This window comes from Dipodomys spectabilis, unplaced genomic scaffold, assembly GCF_019054845.1.
Source record: "Dipodomys spectabilis isolate Male_0828 unplaced genomic scaffold, ASM1905484v1 ptg000210l, whole genome shotgun sequence".
In the NCBI taxonomy this organism is placed as follows: domain Eukaryota; kingdom Metazoa; phylum Chordata; class Mammalia; order Rodentia; family Heteromyidae; genus Dipodomys; species Dipodomys spectabilis.
In genome coordinates this window covers 7,333,250-7,354,058 of record NW_024870887.1, presented here as the reverse complement: position 1 = coordinate 7,354,058, position 20,809 = coordinate 7,333,250, and the positions used below count along the sequence as shown (strand labels likewise).

The 20,809-nt window shown below is 38.4% G+C and overlaps 1 protein-coding gene across 1 annotated transcript in view; it reads left to right on the top strand.

The window, feature by feature from the left end:
• Memo1 (mediator of cell motility 1) overlaps positions 1–20,809 on the top strand; it is a 110,218-nt gene that overhangs the window by 60,559 nt on the left and 28,850 nt on the right. The window contains exons 4-5 of the mRNA XM_042696658.1: positions 3,383–3,495; positions 7,927–8,038. Of these exons, the coding sequence (XP_042552592.1) occupies positions 3,383–3,495; positions 7,927–8,038 (225 nt within the window). The remainder of the gene's footprint in view (positions 1–3,382; positions 3,496–7,926; positions 8,039–20,809) is intronic.

The window sequence follows — 20,809 nt, the reverse complement described above, 5'->3', positions numbered from 1 at the left end:
GATAAAATGTGGAATATTAAGTGACAACTTGTAAAATGTTTAGTTTAAGACATCAAGGTATATATGCTGGGTAGATGAATGTATTATGTTAACTAGAAAATAATTTCTAGTCTCAGCTCATTTGGAACACTATTCTTGCTTATGAGACATGATTAGACATTATTAAAAGTGATAATTAAAAAGATTAAATTATATTAAAATACTCCTAGCTTATAATGTAACAATGAGCAGTATTGGATAACTATTTTTAGTACTAATAATATAGATTAGTATTTAAAAAAACAAGAAAACCCTTAGAAGCTAAATTGTTAGATGGCTAAAGAATGAACTGATGCCAGGCACTGATGTCTCATGCCTAGCTACTTAGGAAGCTGAGATCTGAGGCTCGTGGTCCAAAGCCAGCCAAGGAAGACAAATCTAAAAAACTCTTATCTTCAACTGATGAACAAAAAGCATTTGGCTAACCAAGACCTATGTGAAATTATTTCTGGCTTACTATGCCTGATACTACCCCCTTTCAATGTTTTGTAGTTTTTCTGCATTGCTTTTGAGTATATTATTTTTAAGTGCTTTATATTAAGCAAAAATTTTGCCTCTTATTTTTGATTTTTCTAAATCAAATGTGAAATTCATTGTGTTAGCTATGGGTGAATTTCTACCAAACTGGAAAGTATCTAGGGGGCCAACAGTTGGTGAATTTAGATTTTTCCAAGCTCTTTTCCCCTGGTGTAGGTTAGGGTTGACAAAAAGGCAAGCACTGGGGGGAGGACCTGGGCATCTAGCCCACCTCCAGTGCTTATTTTTGCAGCCCTGGTCACTTTTTGGCAATAATTACTTGTTACATATAGTTACATATATAACTTAAAAGTTATATATGCCTTGGAGTTTAGACTGACATTTCATATGTATTATTTAGAATTTTAACCAGATGTCCTAGAATTTTCTGGATTTTAAATGTTATATTCATCTGTCTTTTTCTAGCAATTTATTCGTCAATCAGAAAATGCCCCTTTTCCTACTTGAGTCGTCTTTTTTTCTTTTTTAAAGTGATGAAGGTCTGTCTCCTTGTATTACCCAGAGTGACTTTGACGTCCTTCACTCAGGCGATTCTCCTGCCTCTGCCTCTGAGTAGCTGGGACTGTAGAACAACATATCTGGCATTAGTCAAGTGACTGAAACATTCCTATTACCATTATTTATGTTTTACCTTAGCCTGCAATAAATACATTTTTCATAATATTTATCTATTTTTAACATAGGAGAACAAAACGGTACTTCTCTGTTTTGTTCATTTAAGAATATGTAACTTTTTGAAATGGTTATCTAGTCCTTGAGAGAGTACTGATGGAGAGTGAAGGTTACTTATAGTGCTTCAAACACTTGGGGTGAAGGTAAAAACAGACACATTTGACTAGAAGTGGTTTGAGGATGAGGTGAATTTCTAACATGAGACCTTGAAGGGAGGAGAATCGGCTTCTCTTTCTTGGCCTCCTGAGTTGGCATGTGGGCATGGGCCATCATGCCCAACACAGCATTGAATTCTACTGGACACATTTCTTGGCCTACAAAATTTTGATGTGAAAAACTATCATCTTAGTGCAAAACTAGGTATAAAACCTGTTCTGTATTCCTTTCTTCATCAATCATTGTATTTCTGTGAGTCTGGAATTGGTTTTGCTGTTACTGTGTGGTAGGGGAATATTGGCCCCTTTGACTCTAGAGAAAATGGACTGTTTGGAATTTACATTGCAGAGCTGGTTTGGAAATTTGAGATACTTTTGACTTGAAAAGAAAGGGACTGCAAAGATTTAAGCTACAGTTTAGCTCAGTTCTTTCTTTAGCTAGACTTCAGTGCAAATAGCAATCCAGCAACCATTGTTTTTGAAGATGCCTTCTACTGAAAGGAAAATAGAGAAAGCTTATTACTTAAGAGTTCTCTGCTGGGCTGGGAATGTGGCTTTAGTAGTAAAGTGCTTGCCTAAAATGCATGAAGCTCTGGGTTCAATTCCTCAGTACCACATAAACAGAAAAAGTCAGAAAAAGCACTGTGGCTCAAGTGGTAGAGTGCTGGCCTTGAGCAAAAGAAGCTCAGGGACAGTGCTCAGGCCCTGAGTTCAAGCCCTAGGACTGGCAAGAGAGAGGGGGAGTTCTCTGCCATGGAAGAAATGTGGAATTCACTTTCCTGAAATGTTTATTTGGAATGGTTTTTATATAACTCTAGAAGTTTATACCATTATTTATTTTTATTGAACTTGTGAGGGATTTTAGAAGCTATTAGGATTTGCAATTTTAATAGCTGAAATGTTTGAATTTCAATCAAATATAATGCTGAAAACCTGTTCTTACTGTTATGAATACAGGGATGACTTACGAAAAGCAGGTTGCTTTATTGTACAAATTGATTGCCTCGGATCAGAAAATTCTGATTTGAGGCTAGCCCAGGCATAAAAGTTTTCACTCCATCTCAACCAATGGCTGGATGTGATGGTGTAAGCCTGTTAACCCAGCTATAGGGGAAGTACAGTGGTTGAATGCAGTGATGCACCTGTCATTGTCCATGATATGGGAAGTCTAGGCGGGTCCAGGCATGAGGGAGATCCTGCCTTAAAAATAACCAATGCATTGGGGCTGGGGAGGTGGCTCAGTGGTAGAGTGCTTGCCTTTCATGCATGAAGCCCTGGATTTGATTCCTCAGCACCACATAAGCAGAAAAAGCTGGAAGTGGCGCTGTGGCTTAAGTGGTAGAGCACTGGCCTTGAGCTGAACAGCTGAGGGACAGCGCCCAGGCCAGAGTTCAGGCCCCATGACCGACCAAAAAAAACCCCCAAAAAACAATGCACAACTGGCTGTGGACATTTGTGATATAGCCATTCCTCCAGTGGAATAAGGGGATGGAGGCTGGGAGGAGCATAAGAAATTGAACTTAAATAAGCAAGGAGGAAATCATTATTAATTGTATTAGTTTGCTTAGTCTTCTGTAACAGAATTCTCTGGACTGTGGCGTAAACAACATAAACAGTTCTGGAAAGTTGAAAGTCCAATACCAATGTACTAGAAAGGCTGATTTCCTTGAGGTTTCTCTGACAAGGAGGGCTGCCTCTTCTGTCCTCTTATATAATAAGTACACCAGTCACATTGGTTATCATCCCATCTACTGGCTTCATTTCCAGACCTTTGAAGACCTTACGTCAAAATTCCATTGTAGTCAGGACTGCATTTATGAATTCTGGGAGAACCCAGTCCAGCTCTCATGTTGACAGAAGGGTATAAAAAATAGTCAAGAAAGGAAAACAAGTAATTTTTTCATTGTTGTTATTTTTCCTTGTTTGGGAAGGTTTGTGTGGAAGTGCAATGGTTTTGTCTTCTGTTGTGTGTCTCCTAGACGGAGAGTTTTCATCCTTGGGCCTTCTCATCACGTGCCCCTCTCTCGATGTGCACTTTCCAGTGTGGACATATATAGGACACCTCTCTATGACCTTCGTATTGACCAAAAGAGTAAGTATGAGGAAGTGTTAGAGCTTTGAAATAGTTAGGATTGAAATTTAATTCAAAAACTTAAAAATTTTGAATTATGTCTCACTTTAAAAAATAAATGTTGTAACTAATTTGCATTAAACAAAAATAATAAAAGAAAATCTTCCATACCCTAAATGAGAATTCATGTGTCCTTGCTACTACCTTCAGTATCTGTCAAGGTGGGACACAGTGGCTTATACCTGTAATGTCAGTTACTAAGGAGGTGGAGATAAGTCAGATCACAGATCACAGTTCAAGTCCAGCCTAGGCAAGAAGCTTTTAGAATCCCTGTCTCAATAAATAAACTTATAAATGCAGCTACATAGGAGGAATAGGTAAGAGGATTTTGACTGAGAACATAGTTCTCACTGGGGGATGGGGAGGGTACCTTATTGGAAAAATAGTTGAGGCAAAAGATGGTTATTACTCAAGTAACAGAGTGCATGGAGCCCCTGAGCTCAAACACCAGTACTCAAAAAAACAAAACAAAACAAAAAAACCCTCAAAAACAATCTGTCAGATCTACCAGTCTCCAGACTATACTTGTTTATATTCAAAGAATGATTATGTGGTAGTTGTTCCTTGAGATCAGAAGTTAACATCCAGCCGGGTGCTGGTGGCTCACATCTCTAATCGTAGCTACTCAGGAAGCTGAGATCTGAGGACTGCGGTTCAAAGCCAGCCTGGGCAGGAAGAAACTCTGTGAGACTCTGTCTCCAATAACAGAAAACTGGGAGTGGCACAGTGGCTCAAGTGGTAGAGCACTCACCTTGAGCTGAAATGCTGAAGGACAGCACCCAGGACCAGAGTTCAAGCCCCGTGACCGACCAAAAAAAAAAAAGAGTTAAGATCCATATTAACTTGATGAAAGATTCTTAGCATGTTAGTATACTTCCATGTGGATCCTATTTCTCACTTTAAGTACATAATGGTCACAATGTCTTTATTTATTCTCAGATAATTTTTAAGAACCTATAGTTGTAAAATTCTGAATGGTGTTATATGAATCTTAAACATATTTTACTTTCCAGAGATCACAGTTTTTGTTAGCTGTTTCACAGTAAAATTGTTACACAATAAACACATATGGGAACACCTTTTGACTTTATAAAGGTATTTTTAGGCATATAGGAAAGAAAATGAAAACATTCCAGAACAGTGTATAGAATTGTATTGCGAAAAGATGTACTCACTATCTACCATTTGCCTAGAGTTTTCCTTATCCTGATCTCAGTTTTACCTTTTTCTCTGAAATAATACTTCAGTTCATTCCATTGTATTTTATTTTATTTTTTCCAGCTAATGCTGTATATATATATTTTTCCATTGTATTTTATATATGACAGGGATATATTGCTTCAATAAACTTTGCAGTAGTTTTTTTTGACTAAAAGTTTCCATTTCAAAAGAAGAGGTTAGCTCTTTTTCTTTTTTTCTTTAATTTTCTGTAAATATAATTTTATTGTTATTAAGGTGTTGTATGGAAGTGCTTTAATTTTCTTAATCTGAGGATTGAAATGTTATAGTATTTTACCAACTTGTTAGACTGGATCTTATTAATGAAACTGGAGTATTATTAGCTTTGCTAGAGTATTATTAGCCTTGCCAGCAGTATTACTAGCTTTGCTGCTTGAGATAGTTTTAGGGAAGATACTTAACTTTTTTATTTTTACTTTTTGCCAGTCCAAAGGCTGTTTTTGAGCTTTTACACTCAAGTCTAGCACACTACCACTTGAGCCACAGCTCTACTTCAGGCTTTTTGTGGTTAATTAGAAATGTCTCATGGACATTCTTGTTTGGGCTGGCTTTAAACTATGATTCTCAGATCTCAGTTTCCTGTGTAGTTGGGGTTACCTGGGTGTGCCACCAGCTCCTGGACACACTTTACTTTTTATTTTTAATTGTTATTATAAATGTGATATACAGAGGAATTGCAGTTACATAAGTCAGATGAGGAGTTTATTTCTTTTTGGACAGTGTCATCCCTTCCATTGCTCTCTCCCAGTTTTGTTCTCCTGTCCCCACCCACAAATTGTATAGTTCATTTTCCACATAGTGTCTAGTGAGTACCACTGCTGCATTTGTTTACCCTCAGTCCCTCCATTTCTATGTTTTCTCTTTACCCCACCAAAGACAGATAAATGAACGAACAAGATAGAAAACAACAACAACAACAAAAAAAAACCCTCTTGTTTCCATTTCCTGGAGTTCCTTTGGATATTATTTTATATGATCAGAAGCACAGTCATTGTTCCTTTGTGTTCCTTTCCTAAAAATGTCCTCCTTTGGTCTCACTGTATGTGAATGCCTGGAGTCTTATATAATTTGTTTCCCGGTGTATTTTAGTTCTAACTAGTGCATATGAGAGAAAACATGCACTGTTTGTCTCTCTGAGCGTGGCTTACCTCACTTAACATGATTTGCTCTAAGTCCATTCATTTCCCCGCAGATGATAAAATATTACTTATTTTAATGGCTGTTTAAAATTCCATTGTGTATAGGTACCACATTTTTTGGGTCCACTCCTCTGTTGTAGGGTTGTTTCCATAACGTGGCTATTGTGAATAGTGCGGCAATGAACATGGATGTGCAAGTATCCTGGCATGTGATATTCTGGGTAGATGTCCAGGACATACTTTACTTTTAAAAAGGGGCATTTAGAAAACTAGTTTGGATAGGCTGTCAGCAAAGAAATGGGTAATTTTTAAACAGGTATGATTTTGTAGAAGAAGTCTTCCCTCCTTCTCTCTCCTTTCCCTCCATATAGCGATGCTTTCTGCCCTTTTTTGTGCTTGTTATTTTTGAGATAGCCTCTTCTCTGCCCAGTCATATGCCTAGTCTTCTAATTTGCTTCCCATGCGAGTTGGGATGGTAAGTTACCATGCTCTGCTTCTTCTGTTGAGATAGATTCTTGCAGACTTTTTTTTAATTTTGGAGCTGGCCTGGAACTGTAGTCCTTCTCATCTTGGCATCCCCTGTTGCTGGGGTGACAGAAATGTTCCAGAATGCTTAGCTATTGATCGAGGAATCGCTTAAAATTTTTTCTACTTGGCTTATTCTCAAATCATAATTCTCCCCATTTTAGCCTAATCTTTAGTCGTTAGGATTTCAGGCATGAGCCACCAGTTCCAGTTCAATTTTCCTGTTGTTTTTGCTTTGGGGTTTGAATTCATGGCCTTGAACTTGCTAAGCAGACACTCTACTAGTTAAGCCACACCTCCAGCTCTTTTTTCGGGGGCAGTCTGGGGGAAGCAGTATTGAAATCTTCAATTCAGGATCTTGTTCTTTTAAGGCAAGTCTTCTGTCACTTGAGCCATGTCCTTACCCTTTTTTGCTTTAGTTATTTTTTCAAAAAGGGCCTTGTGTTTGTCCCCTGTGGCCGACCTCAGTCCTACGTCTTCATGTGTACCTGGCTTGCATCTATGCCTTCTGGGTAGCTAGTTACAGGTGTGTAGTGCTGTATCTGGCTGGCATCTATGCCTTCTGTGTAGCTAGTTACAGGTGTTTAGTGTTGTACCTGGCTTGCATCTATGCCTCTCGTGTAGCTTGTTACAGGTGTGTAGTGCTGTAGCTGGCTGGCACTTATGTCTTCTATGTCACTGGTTATACATGTGTAGTGCTGTGCCTGGTTGGCACCTGTGTCTTCTATATAGCTGGGTACAGGTGTGTAGTGGTGTGCCTCGTTGGCACCTGTATCTTCTATGTAGCTGGGTACAGGTGTGTATTGCTGTATCTGGCTTGCACCTGGCACCATTTATTTATTTGAAATTGATTAACTCACTTAAGGATCTACTTTAAAATATTTTCATATTACAGTTTTTACTTACTAGATTTCATTCTAGTTTTGAGTATAGTTTATTAGAAGGGTCTGAATAAAAATGCTAGCGCATTTTAGATTGGCATGGTACTATGAATTTATATTCTGATTATATCATGAACTTAATTTTGAAGTTTGAGGAAAATAGTTTGTAAGTGGCGATTTTATGGTTTTTGGTATGACAGGCTGAAGTATGAAATAATAATACCATATGTTTTATTAGAAAAAAATAGAATTCAAATTGTATTCTTAACTGTATACATAAGCAGATTAACGGTGTTTTCATATTTTAGTAGGAATTAACCTTTCTTCCTAGTAAGTACTGATTAAAGCCAAAAGCCTTTACTCAAAGGTAATTTTAGAAATAAATAAAAAGTTTAAATTATTTTAATATAACTATGCTACCTATGCAAATGAGTAAGTCTTTACATGTACTATTTTTGTATCTGTAAAATTTGTTGTTGTCTTAATGAAAGTGAAGTAGAGCATTGTTTGGTGCTGTTGTCTTTTACTTTTGTGTTATGGAGAGTGGTGTTCCAAGGTAAAAATGCACACTAATATATTTGTCTTACTGTATTTTGTACTCTCTTTAGTTTACGGAGAGCTATGGAAGACAGGGATGTTTGAACGCATGTCCCTACAGACTGATGAAGATGAACACAGTATTGAAATGCATTTGCCTTACACAGCTAAAGCCATGGAAAGGTATATTAACATAAGATATCCTTGAGAAATCATAGATATTAATTTCTTTGTGATTATTTTAACTAGCACAAGAAAGTTATTAAATAAGGAGATTTTTTTATTACTTGAGATGAAAATAAAAATTTCTTAATGAGGATTGAAATTGTTTAAAAGTCATTTGCGTATGATAATGGCATAGAAATTGATGCAGTTGTTTTTTTGGTGAAAACGTGAACAACCTCCCCCATGTGTGTCTCTTTGAGTGTGTTTATCTTGGTTTGTCTGTGGCATTATATTCATTTCTATACCTAGATGTTTTTATATGTTAGAATAATTACAGTATTTTGGGTCATAGTGCTATAATTAATAATAATTGAAATTTAGCGGTAACCTTGTAGGTCATGTATTTTAACTTTTGTAAGTGGAATGTGAATTTCTTTTATGATGTGCTCGATGGATCATTACATCCCAGCTAAATGTCAGCTTGGGATAGATGCTCACTAGAATGTAAGCAAGTGAACACAGGAACAATCTCTATTTTGTTTTTACTATATAATATATACTTAGTGCCTAACATTTTGTCCAATACCTAATCATTGGTTTGTTTTGCTAAAATGAAAAAAAAAATATCAAGAGATTTCTTTCTTTTAGGGAAGCATTTGAATTAGGAAATCTTTTCCATTGTAGGTTACATTTCTCTTTTCAGTTAGATTAGTTCTTGATATGGTGAGAGTATTCCTTTGTGGATCTGGTACTATTGTTCACTTAGTAAAGTGAACAATATCTCTCCACCATGTAACATATACCCCATATTTCCAGGATTTCTACAAATTTCATCAGAATCCATGAGCCTTGTTCTGCATCAGGCTTGGATATATATGTGACTTTGGATGTGGTTCTTCTTGATTAGGACCTAGGAACAAAGAAGACAAGTTACTCTTCCTCTTCCCCACACCATCACCTCCATCCCTGTCTCAACAGGGATTGATGGTACATGTATGTTCTTAGAACATACTTAGAACTTTGTTTAAGTATATTAAGTCTAAAAATCACATTAACTTTTAAAATGTGGATGTAGCTTATTTTCTCTCGGTTAATATATTTGTGATCAGCAAAAGATCAAGGCCTTTTCATATTATTAAGATGAATTATTTTCTTCTCTTAAAATGTTGTGTGGCTGATACCTTTTAACCTGCAATATATAGGACTTCAGTTATTCTGTATAATCTTTTCTTGTTAGGTTTAGATGATTATAATGATGCTGATGATTATGATTAAGTATGCAAAGTATTATTATTTATTCAAAGTATTATTATTTATGTCAGCCAGCATGATCTAGTTTACAAGGTGTTGCCTAAGGTGACTCAAGTAGGTAGAGAGTTAAAGATGATCTCCCAGATATATTGGGTCTTAAACTGGTTCTAGTTGATACTTCTCATTTGTTCTCCAGTGGCATAGTCTGTTCATCAACTAAAGATTTTCTTTGTTCTTGGCCACTCCAGAATGGTGGCCTAGATATCTTTATGTGGTGATTCCAGGGTTGTAGAAGAGCAAAACAGAGATTTCTAGTCCTCTTCTGTGAAGGATTGGGCTTATAACTACACAGTATCATTTCCACCAAATTCTTGCAGTTGAGTACCCCATTCTCAGGAGTTGTACTGTGGTGGAAGGTATAGCATGTATGTAAAAGATGGGAAGAATTGAGAGTAACTTGGCACAGTTCTACCCCTATGGACAGTTCATATCTCTCCACCATGTAACATATACCCCATATTTTCGGGATTTCTAGACATTTCATCAGAATCCATGAGCCTTGTTCTGCATCAGGCTCGGATGTATATGTGACTTTGGATGTGGTTCTTCTTGATTAGGACCTAGGAACAAAGAAGACAAGTTACTCTTCCTCTTCCCCACACCATCACCTCCATCCCTATCTCAACAGGGATTGATGATCACATATTCACTTCCATTTCTAGTGGAGGAATAGGAAGCATAGAGCATCATGTACTAGAAGCTGCAAAGCCATTCTAAACTTTAAACAGAACAGAAGTTGTTGTTTGACTATAACTTAATTCTATCCTTGGTGATGATTTCACAGTTCACTGATTTTCTGATCTTTGGCCTGGAACCTTTGAGTTAGTGTTAATTCTGAATCACTTTACTTTTCCATAAGAGATGAGTGTTACTTTGTACCTAAGCAGCAGTCTTAAGTTTGGTTCATGAATGTGCCAGTTTGAAAAGCATAGATTTGGGCTGGGAAGGTGGCTCAGTGGTAGAGCGCTTGCCTTGCCTGCATGAGGCTCTGGGTTCGATTCCTCAGCACCACATAAGCAAAAAGAAAAAGCTGGAAATGGCACTGTGGCTCAAGTGGTAGAGCGCTAGCCTTGAGCTGAAGAGCTGAGGGACAGTGCCCAGGCCCAGAGTTCAGGCCCCACGACCGGACCCCCCCCAAAAAAAAAAAAATTGAAAAGCATAGACTTCTTTCAGTTGGACCAGTGTTTCTTTTAGTTTAAACTGATAGAATTCCTTTAAATATTTGTGGGTTGTCTGTATAGCAGATTGTAACTATAGTTTGTTAGAAAAGAAGTCACATCTAGCATTCTGAAAATGAATTCTCTCTACTTAGGACCCTAAGTTGTGGTCCAGAAGTTTTGTTAATAGCTCTTTAGCCACCTAAGATGGTGGGTAACTGTTGTCTGAATGAACATTTTTATTCAATGAATTTAAGCCCAGGTTTTCCTGGTAGTACAATAGAGTTGATCTTCATCCTCAAGTGTTTTACTCTGAAGAGGCTAGTGAGGGGATTAGAGGTGTTTCCTTTTAGTTCTGTTTGCAAGTTAACTAGTTCACTTTTAGCTCATGTTTTTCTACTTGTATCTTCTCATTTGTGACCATAAAAAGCTATTAATGTTCTTGATATTCTGCTGGGAAATCACCTTCACCAGATCCACAGGTGTAAAGGTTAATAAGAACTTATTTTGTTTTAGGGGAGTGTTGTTGAGGTCAGTGCTGGGGGTTGAATTCAAGGACTTGCATTTGCTAGGCAAATGGTCTACCATTTGAGCCATGCCCCCAACCTTTTTTGATCTAGTAAACTTTAGAATAGGGTCTCACTTTATGCCCAAGCTAGTCTTAACCTTGATCCTCCTATTAACACTTTCTTTGTAGCTGGGATGACAGGCAAATGCTTTTATTAAAAGTTGGGAGCTGGGCCCTGGTGACTCATGCCTGAATCCTAGCTACTCAGGAGGCTGAGATCTGAGGATCACGATCCAAAGTCAGCCCAGGCAGGAAAGTCCATGAGACTTACCTTCTATAAACCACCAGAAAACCAGAAGTGGCGCTGTGGCTCAAGTGGTAGAGCACTAGCCTTGAACTAAAGAGCTCAGGGACAGCAGCCAGGCCCAGAGTTCAAGCCCTACAACCGAAAAACAACAACAACAGCAAAAAAAAAACCCCAAAGGGCTGGGAAGGTGGCTCAGTGGTAGAGTGCTTGCCTAGTATGCATCAGTCCCTGGGTTCAATTCCTCGACACTACATCAACATAAACTACATCAACATAAAAGGCCAGAAGTGGTGCAGAGGCTCAAGTGGTAGAGCGCTAGCCTTGAGCTGAAGAGCTGAGGGACAGCGCCCAGGCCTAGAGTTCAGGTCCCACAACTGGGAGGGCGGGGAGGGGGGGCGGGGGGGGGGGGCAAGGGAGATCATTTACATTTTTTGCCTTGGCTAGTCTCCAACTGTGATCCTTCTGATGATCCAGCCTCTCCAGCAGCTAGAATTACAGGTATGAGCTGTTATACCTGGCATAATATTTGTTTTTAATCTTCTAAGATACTTCATGTGACAGTCCTGCGCCTTGTTCACTGGCCTCCTCTTGTAATTTCTGTACTGCCTATCTGCAAGTCCTCCTTTTTGTCCTTCAGTCTCCATTTTCTTCTGAGTCCTAAAAGCTGTGATTTCCAGAAATGGTTTTTCGACTCAGTTGTCTTTTGCATCATAACATGCCTTACTGTTTGTATTATTTTATTGTGTTACCTTAGGGACATATTGGTTTTTGAACTCAAGGCTTCATACTTTCTAGGCTGACATGATACTGCTGAGCACCACCTCCAGCCCTGTCTCCCACTGGTTAATTTTAGGGTAGAGTCTTACTTTCTGCCTCAGTGCTTACTTGAGCCATGGTCTGCTTTTGTTAGGCTTCCCATGGTTTCTGGAATCACAGGTACATGTCACATCCAGCTTTTCTCTGTGGAGATAGTCTCAGGGACTTTTTTGTCTGTTTGGCTTAGAACCTCAAATCCTTTGATCTCAGCCTCCCATGTAGCTTGGAATGACAAGTGACCACCACAATGTTCAACATGGGTTCAGTTCAGGAGGGTCTTTTCTCCACAAGCTGGCCTATACTCAACCTCTTAGATAGCTAGGATTATAGGCATCAGCCACTGGTACCTGGATAACGTACCTGTCTGTTTTTTATTTGATTTTGATTTTGTGGGTTTGAAATTTGGTGATAGGTGTCAGCTGAGGCAGGTCATTAGGCTGAATGCTCCAGATGCTGTGACTTCCTTTTGACCCTGTAGTACCTGATGTCACCTATAGCACAGTTCTCATCTTAGTCCTCATTGTCTCCTTTTGTCATTCATTTTCAAAGTCTGTCTCTCCCAGGGCTTCCCTCCTGCAGCAATACACACTTCGATTTCCTGGCTATGGAGGGTGGCAATTGTGTCAAAGTTGAAACTTCTAGAACTCCTAATATTTCAAACCTGAGTGTAGAACTGCCAGAGCATCACTTAGGTCTCCTTCTACTTTTCAGAGTAATTCACAAGACTAAATTCAAGGTGAATGAGTTTCTGTCTTCAGTGAATGATATTTTCAGGTGCTCGATTTTGATAGATCTTGGAATGATAGGCAAGCCTTACTCCCTTCCATTGTAGTTACTTAACATTCTTTCTGACTAGAGGAGCTAGTCTACACTGTATATCCTGTGCCTTGCACCTTGGCTAAAACAGTTCAGATATTAAGTATTGAATGAATTGATATATAACCATTTTAGACTTTTAATCATCTAAAATGGGATCATATTGTCATCTTCCTTTTCCGCCCTTCTTCCTCCTCCCTCCTTCCCCTCCCCTCCTTGCTTTCCTTGCTGAGTCTCTTTGTGTTTAAGGATAGTGCTCTACCATTTGAGCCACAATGCCACTTACAGTTTTTTAGTGGTTAATTGGAGATAAGAGCCTCACAGATTTTCCTGCCCGGGCTGGCTTTGAATCGTGATCCTCAGATCTCAGCCTCCTGAGTAGCTAGGATTACAGGTGTAAGCCACCGGCATCTGACTCAAGAGTCTTCTTTTTATGATATGATATGGTAAAATATGATTTGAAAACTGCTTCTCATTATCATGATGTACAGCAATGTCATTTTATTTATTTTTGGAGGAGTGGTGGGTTGAGACAGGATCTCGCTATGTAGCCCAGGCTAGAATAGTACTACTGATGATCCTGCCTCAGCCTCCTAAGTGCTGGGATTAAAACATGCACCTCCATGCGGCGTCACCTTAAAATTCATTTTATTGGTTATATATGAGTTATTAGTAGCTAGGCACGGAAGAACATGCGTAGCACTTAGAAAGCTATACCAAGAGTTCAAGGCCAGAGAGGGCTACTTAGCAAGTTTAGTTCTTACCAGATACTGAGAAACTAATTCTATCTAAACTCTTTGGGAAGCTGGAAGAACTTACATAGAAAAGAAAATTCAAATATTTGTCAGTGAGTTCAGTCAAGAAATATTTAATGAGGCAAAGGAAGAATAAAAAAGTGGCTGCCAACAGCATATCTAATTTAAAGTATCAGCTTTAAAGATTCAGTTAATTGGTTTTTTTTTTTTTTTTTGGTACTACTCCTTGGTCTTGAAATCAAGGCCTGGGTGCTGTCCCTGAGCTTTTTTGTTCAAAGCTAGCATTCTACTATTTGAGCCACAGATCCACTTGTGGGTTTTTTTTGTTTTGTTTGTTTTGTTTTGGTGGTTAATTGGAGACAAGAGTGTCACAGACTTTCCTGTCTACGCTGGCTTCTAAACATGATCCTCAAATCTCAGCCTCCACAGTAGCTAGAAGTACTGGTGTGAACCAGTGGTGCCTAGCCCCAGTTAATTTTAAATCATCCACTACCAGTTAAATTGTTTGTTCTCCCTGGAATTTTTGTGTGTATGTGCACATGTGCGAGTACGTACATGTTGTACATGTGTTTTAGATAGGGTTTTGCTGATGAAGCCCAAGCTGGCATGGAACTCTCTACATAGCCCAAGCTGACCACAAGCTTGTGATCATTCTGCCTCTGCTCTCCAAGAGTTCTGAGATTATAGGCAAGTTCCCATGCTTTGCAGCACTTGGAATTTAACATAGGAATTTATATTTTTATATTAGAATTTGAACATTCGAATGTGTATTTTGTGCTGTATGCTAGTAAGATCATTGGTGACATTGTGGACTTGTAAAGAGAATGTCATGCTTTGGTTTTGGGAATTCAGCTCTTTAATCTGCTACGTATTTTAGATGTATGAATTTTCTACAGCATGATTTAAGCTGTAGATTAGAAAAAGAACAAGCATTGTACATCCTTACGAAAACATTCAGAAGACCCCTGTCAGGTAAGTATTATGGACATAATTTTTACAGATAATCACCTTGGGGCTTAGGTTGGTAACCCCCTGCAAGAAGTAAAGCTTGTAAGTGGCAAAAATGGATATTCATTTTTTGAAAACTTTAGTGAGCCAGGCTGCTGGTGGCTCATGACTGTAATCCTAGCTCTTAGGGAGGCTGAGGTCTGAGGAACACTGTTTGAACTCTCCAATAAATCACCAAAAAGCTGGAAATATAGCTGTGGCTCAATTCTACTGTAGATTGTTAGTCTTGAGCAAAAAAGCTCAAGGACAGTGCCCAGGTCCTGAGTTTAAGCCCCAAGACCCACAAAATCATGAACAAAACTTTATTGAGGTATGATTTAACTACCTCAACAATGTAAAACACCAATGTAAATGTTTGACTCGATGATGTTTTAATAAATTATAGAGTTATGTAATTATCCTCACTGTCTAGTTTTGGAACATTTTCATTGTCCTAAATAGAAAGCTGGTGTCCACTTGAGGTCCATTCATGTATCCAAGTTTGGTAACAGTTGGTATACTCTTCTGCTCTAGATTTGCATTTTTCAGGAATTTCAAATAAATTAAATCATGTAGTCTTTTGGATCTGTCGCTTTTTACTCAGCATATTTTTTTTGGGGGGGTTCATCTATGTGTAGATTTTATCACTAGTTCATTCTTTATATTAATAAGTGATTATTCCAGTATATGAATATGTCATGTGTTGTTTGTCTATTTACCAGTTAGTGGACAGTTGGATCATTTCTGGTTAGAGGATATTATAAACATTCTCATACAATTCTTTGGGTTGACATAGCATTTTCAGTACTTAGGAGTGGAATTGCTGGATCATATGATGTCTATGTTTTTAGCTCTTTGAGAAACTATAGGTTTTTTCAAAGTGACTATACCATTTGATGTTCTAGGTATAGTGCATGGTAGTTACAATTTCTCTGCATCTTGTCCAGTAGATGCTATTATTACTGTTCATTACAGTCATTCTGATAGCTGCATCTCCTTAATAACTAATTATGTTGAACAACTTTTCATGTACTTATTAATCTTTGGTATTACCTCTCTGTGCAATAATTATATTTTCCCTCATTTTTACTTGATAAATTTGTCATTGAGTTGTAAGCATTTATACATGTATACATTCTTGTATACAGTTCTTTGTTAAACATGATTTTCAAAGATTTTCTCCTCTTATATGATATTTTTCTCTCCTTCCCTTTCTCCCTCCTTTTGTTTTTCTAGGGCCTTGTACTTGTTCCATATCACTTGAACAATGTCCCAGCCCTTTTTTTGTTTTAGTTAATTTTCAGATAGGCTGTTACACTTTTTTCCCTGGTCCGGCAATGGAGCTTGGTCCTATACCTCATGAGTAGCTGAGATTACAGATGTGTGCAACCATGCCCAGGCTTTTTCTTTTCTTTTCTTTTCGTTTCGTTTCTTTCCTTTTCTTTTCAACTTTTAAAAATAAATTTATTGTCAAGGTGATGTACACAGGGATTACAGTTACAAATATAAGGTAATGATTATATATCTTCTCCAACTTGTTACCCCTTCCCTTATTTTCCTTTATCTTTCCCTCCCTCCTCCCCTTTTTTTTCCCCTAATGAAGAACTTTTTTTTTGTGCCAGTTCTGGGGCTTGAACTCTAGGCCTGGGCTGAGCTTTTTAACTCAAGGCTAGCATTTGGGCTACTTAAGAATGGCTCTACTTTTGGCTTTTTATTTTTGGTGGTTAATTTGAGATAAAAGTCTCATGTATTTTCTGGCCCAAGCTGGCTTTGAACTGTAATTTTTAGATCTCAGTCTCCTGAATAGCTATGATTACAAGTATGAGCTACCAGTACTCTTTAATCTTGATAAATTATCATTTTCAGTGTGGACTCTTCTTTGGGTATCATAATTAGAAATCCTTGCCTAAGCCAGGCACTGATGGCTCAGACCTGTAATCCTAGCTGATTGAGAGGCTGAGATCTGAGGAATCATGGTTGAAAGCTAGCCCAGGCAGGAGAGTCCCTGAGACTCTTTTTTTTTTTTTTTTTGTCGGTCGTGGGGCTTGAACTCTGGGCCTGGGCGCTGTCCCTCAGCTCTTCAGCTCAAGGCAAGCGCTCTACCACTTGAGCTACAGCGCCACTTCCGGTTTTCTGGTGGTTTATTGGAGATAGGAGTCTCACGGTCTCTCCTGCCCTGGCTGGCTTTGAACTGCGATCCTCAGATCTCAGCCTCCTGAGTAGCTAGGATTACAGGCGTGAGCCACCAGTGCCCGGTCTCCCTGAGACTCTTACCTCAAATTAAGCACCAAAACTGCTGGAAGTGGAACTGTGGATTAAGTGGGAGAGTGCTAGCCTTGAACATAAAAGCTCAGGACAGCACCCAGGCCATAAGTTCAAGCCACAGGGCCAGCACGTGCGTGTGGGTGCACGCGTGCGCTCACACACACACACCTCTTTTATCTTCTTGTTTGAGTAATAGTTACTGAATTATATAGTCTATGGACTGATCCCATTGGGCTTACATCTTGTTTTTGTAAATAACATCGGTGTTGTTTATTTATTATGTGCCAGTACTGGGGCTTTAACTCAGGGCCTGGGCATTGACCCTTAGCTTTTTCACTCAAGGCTGGCACTGTACCACTTGAGTCACAGCTCCACTTTCTTATTACTATTTTTTTTAACATTAACTATTTATTTAGTAACATATTTCTCTCTACTACATGTTGAAGAGTTGCTTTGGAGACTGTCCTAGAAAACCTAAAATACTTGTTGATACCTTTAAAAAGATGTTTGTGGACCCATGTTCTAAGGGAATGATCATGTTATAGCTTGTAGTTTCATGATACAGTTTGAATTCGTTTTTGTGTCACAGTGAGGCGAAAGTCTATGTTTTAATTATTCTGCATATAGATATACAACTGCCTCAGTACCATTTGTTGCAAAGACTGTCCTATGTGTGATGGTCATTTTCTTCTGTTGCTTCAAGATCTCTTTGCCTTTGTTTGCAGTAGTTTAATCACTAGATTAGGAGGATCTCTCTGTTTATTCTACTGTAGATTTGTTGAATTTCTTAGATTTGTAGGTTACCGTTTTTCATGACCTGAGAAAATTTTCAGCAATTTTTTTGTAATAGTTTTACTGTATCCTTTTTGGCACCCCCATCACATATATGCTTGTATGTTTGATATTATTTATGCCTCCAATCCTTTTCATTTTTCCAATATTTTTCTGTTCTGCTGATTGCATAATTTCTATTTTTAAAATTTACTTTGGAGGCGGGATCTTACTGTGTATCCTAGACTAGCTAGCAATTTTCTGTGTATCCCAGGCTGGCTTCAAACTCTTAAGCCTCCTGTTGTAGCCTTCTGAGTATTGGATTTCAGGCATGCATAACTACAACTGGCCTTTTAAAATATGTTTAATTTCATTGCCATTGTAATACCACTTCTGCTCTTTAGAGCACCTAGTAAATTTTCATTTCACCTATTGTACTTTTCAACTTTTAGTTACTACTAAAAAAATAGTTTGCATTTTGATTATTTAATTATTTTGATGCTGGTCCTGGCACTTGAACTCAGTGTTAGGGCACTGTCCCTGAGCTTCTTTTTGCTCTCGGTTAGAACTCTACTTCCAGTTCTTTTGGTAGTTTAATGGTGATGAGTCTCATAGGCTTTCCTGCCTGGGCTAGTTTTGAACCAGCATCCTGAGATCTCAGTTTCCTGAGTAGCTAGGATTACAGATGTTACCCACTGGGCTCAGCTAACTATCTTGTGCCAGTAAGTCTTTCCCCTTCTGTTGTTGGAATATGTGTGCTTTGGACAGAGCATTCATAGTTCAATCTGTTTTCATGTCCACTTCATTTCATTTCTATTGGGTTGTCTTATGACTTCTTGTGTGTCTCCTTCTGTTTCTGTCCCCCGCTCCCCCTTTCTATATCCTACATGCAGTTTTTCTATCATCAGGGGTATGTAGCAAGCTAGATCACTCTAAGTTTCTTGTAGCAAGCTAGATCACTCTCAAGTTTCCCCTTTGCAAGGTCAGGCTCCCAGTCAACTAGACTTTTATTTGTCATACTGGGGTTTAATCTCAGAGCTTGCCTAGCTTGTTGTTTGGCTGATGCTGTACCACTTGAGCCATACCTCCAGTCCTGCTTTTAGCCTGGTTATTTTATATTTTGTTAGCCGTGGGGCCTGAACTCTGGGCCTGGGTACTGTCCCTCAGTCCAAGGCTCACACTCTATTACTTGAGCCACAGCTCCACTTCCAGCTTTTTCTGCTTATGTGGTGGTGAGGAATTGAACCCAGGGCCTCATGCATGCTAGGCAAGCGCTCTACCACTGAGCCACCTTCCCAGCCCCATGCCTGGTCATTTTAAAGATGGAGGTTCATGACTTTTCTGCCTAGGTCAGCTTCTAACCAAGATCCGTGAGATCTCAGCCTCTTGAGTACTTAGGAATAAGCATGAGAAACCTGTGTCTGGCATCATTTGGAATTTTTATTTGAGCTTGTATCCTTTGGGGGGTCTTACTTGCACATACATGAAGTCTTAAGTTGTGTATAGTTGCTCAGGATTTGTGAAAACTGTTTTTCAAGTTCTTCAATTTTTCATTTTCTGATCTCCTTGTTAATTTCTTTCTTTTCCCCTGGTTTTTACTAATTTTTTGATTTATTATATATATATGTATACATATATTTTTTTTGTGTGTGTGGGGGCGTTGGTCGTGGGGCCTGAACTCAGGGCCCTGGGCTCTGTCCCTCAGCTCTTGGCAGCTCAAGGCTAGCACTCTACCACTTAGAGCCACAGCACCACTTCCGGTTTTTCTGCTTATGTGGTGCTGAGGAATTGAACCCAGGGCCTCATGCATGCAAGGCAAGCACTCTACCACTGAGCCACCTTCCCAGCCCTATATATTTCTTTTTAACACGTATTTTTTTGTTATTGTAAAGGTGATGTACACTGGAGTTATATAAGTCAGGTAATGAGTACATTTTTTTTTGAACATTCTTGTTAATTTCTAGGTAGTCCATGTTTGCTTAGGCTAAAGAGCTAAAAAGGTTTTTATTTTTCCACCTGGTGTGACTTTTCTGCTCTGTGTTCCAAGTGGAAGTTATCCTTTTTTGGCAGTGAAGCCACTAGTTTTCATAGTGTCACCTTGATGGAACTTGTCCGTCTGTTGATCGTGAGTAGTGGTTGGAGGCAGCTCCTGGTATGATGCTAGATTAAAACTGTTCTTATCAAGAAGTTGGTTGATTTAGCATTATAAAAATGGTTATTTTTCAAGGTTTATTCAGTTTTATAATAGTTTTCTGGAGACAAATTTTGTACTTCTTCTGAAGTCAGTCTTTAAACTTGGATTTTAAAATCTAACATTTCAAAATCATGCATTATCTGTCAAGATAGAGAACAAGTTTTTATTTATTTATTTTAAAGGGTGGTTATAAAGAGGATTGAATAGGTAAGCTTTGATTCAAGCCATGTGTTTTGACAGAGGATCAGACTTTTCCTTTTTAGAGACAGGGTTATGAGCTCAATTTGAGGTTAACTGCTGTGGATGTCTTAGAGAGGAGACCTGTTGTTCCTGAAGAGTGAATCATCTATCATTGATAATGCACCTTCCTAAAGTATTTTTCTCTTAAGTAACAATTTTAAGAAATAGATTTTGCAAGTATAGTCATTTTTACAGATAAGAAAAAGTTCTCAGTTTGGATCTTACCTATACTTACTTGTGGAGTAGGATGGAATTTGAATCCATACTTTTCCTGGCTTCTCCTTTTTCTTCATATTTTATTGTAACTACTTCTCTACCATCTCATAATTACTTGCAGGCTCTTTGATGATCGATACTTTTACATGTAGGTGCTTCTTCAGGTTAGAATAATTTGTGGCAATCTTCCTAAATTTTTTCCTAAAAACTGAAATTCTTTTCTTTTAATTAACAATCACCTTTAACTAAATGAGAGGTCCCTATTTGTTCTTGACAGTTATTTAGCAAACTAGTAAGAGTTACAGAATGAGATATCCATGGCAGCTTCCTCTGCCAGCTTCCTTTTTTTTTCTTACTCCATAGATGCAGATTCTGCCCAAGAAGCCCCTGCATTGCAGAGGGACTGGAGATCTGTATGATCTGTTTATTTCGCAATTGACAAGGGT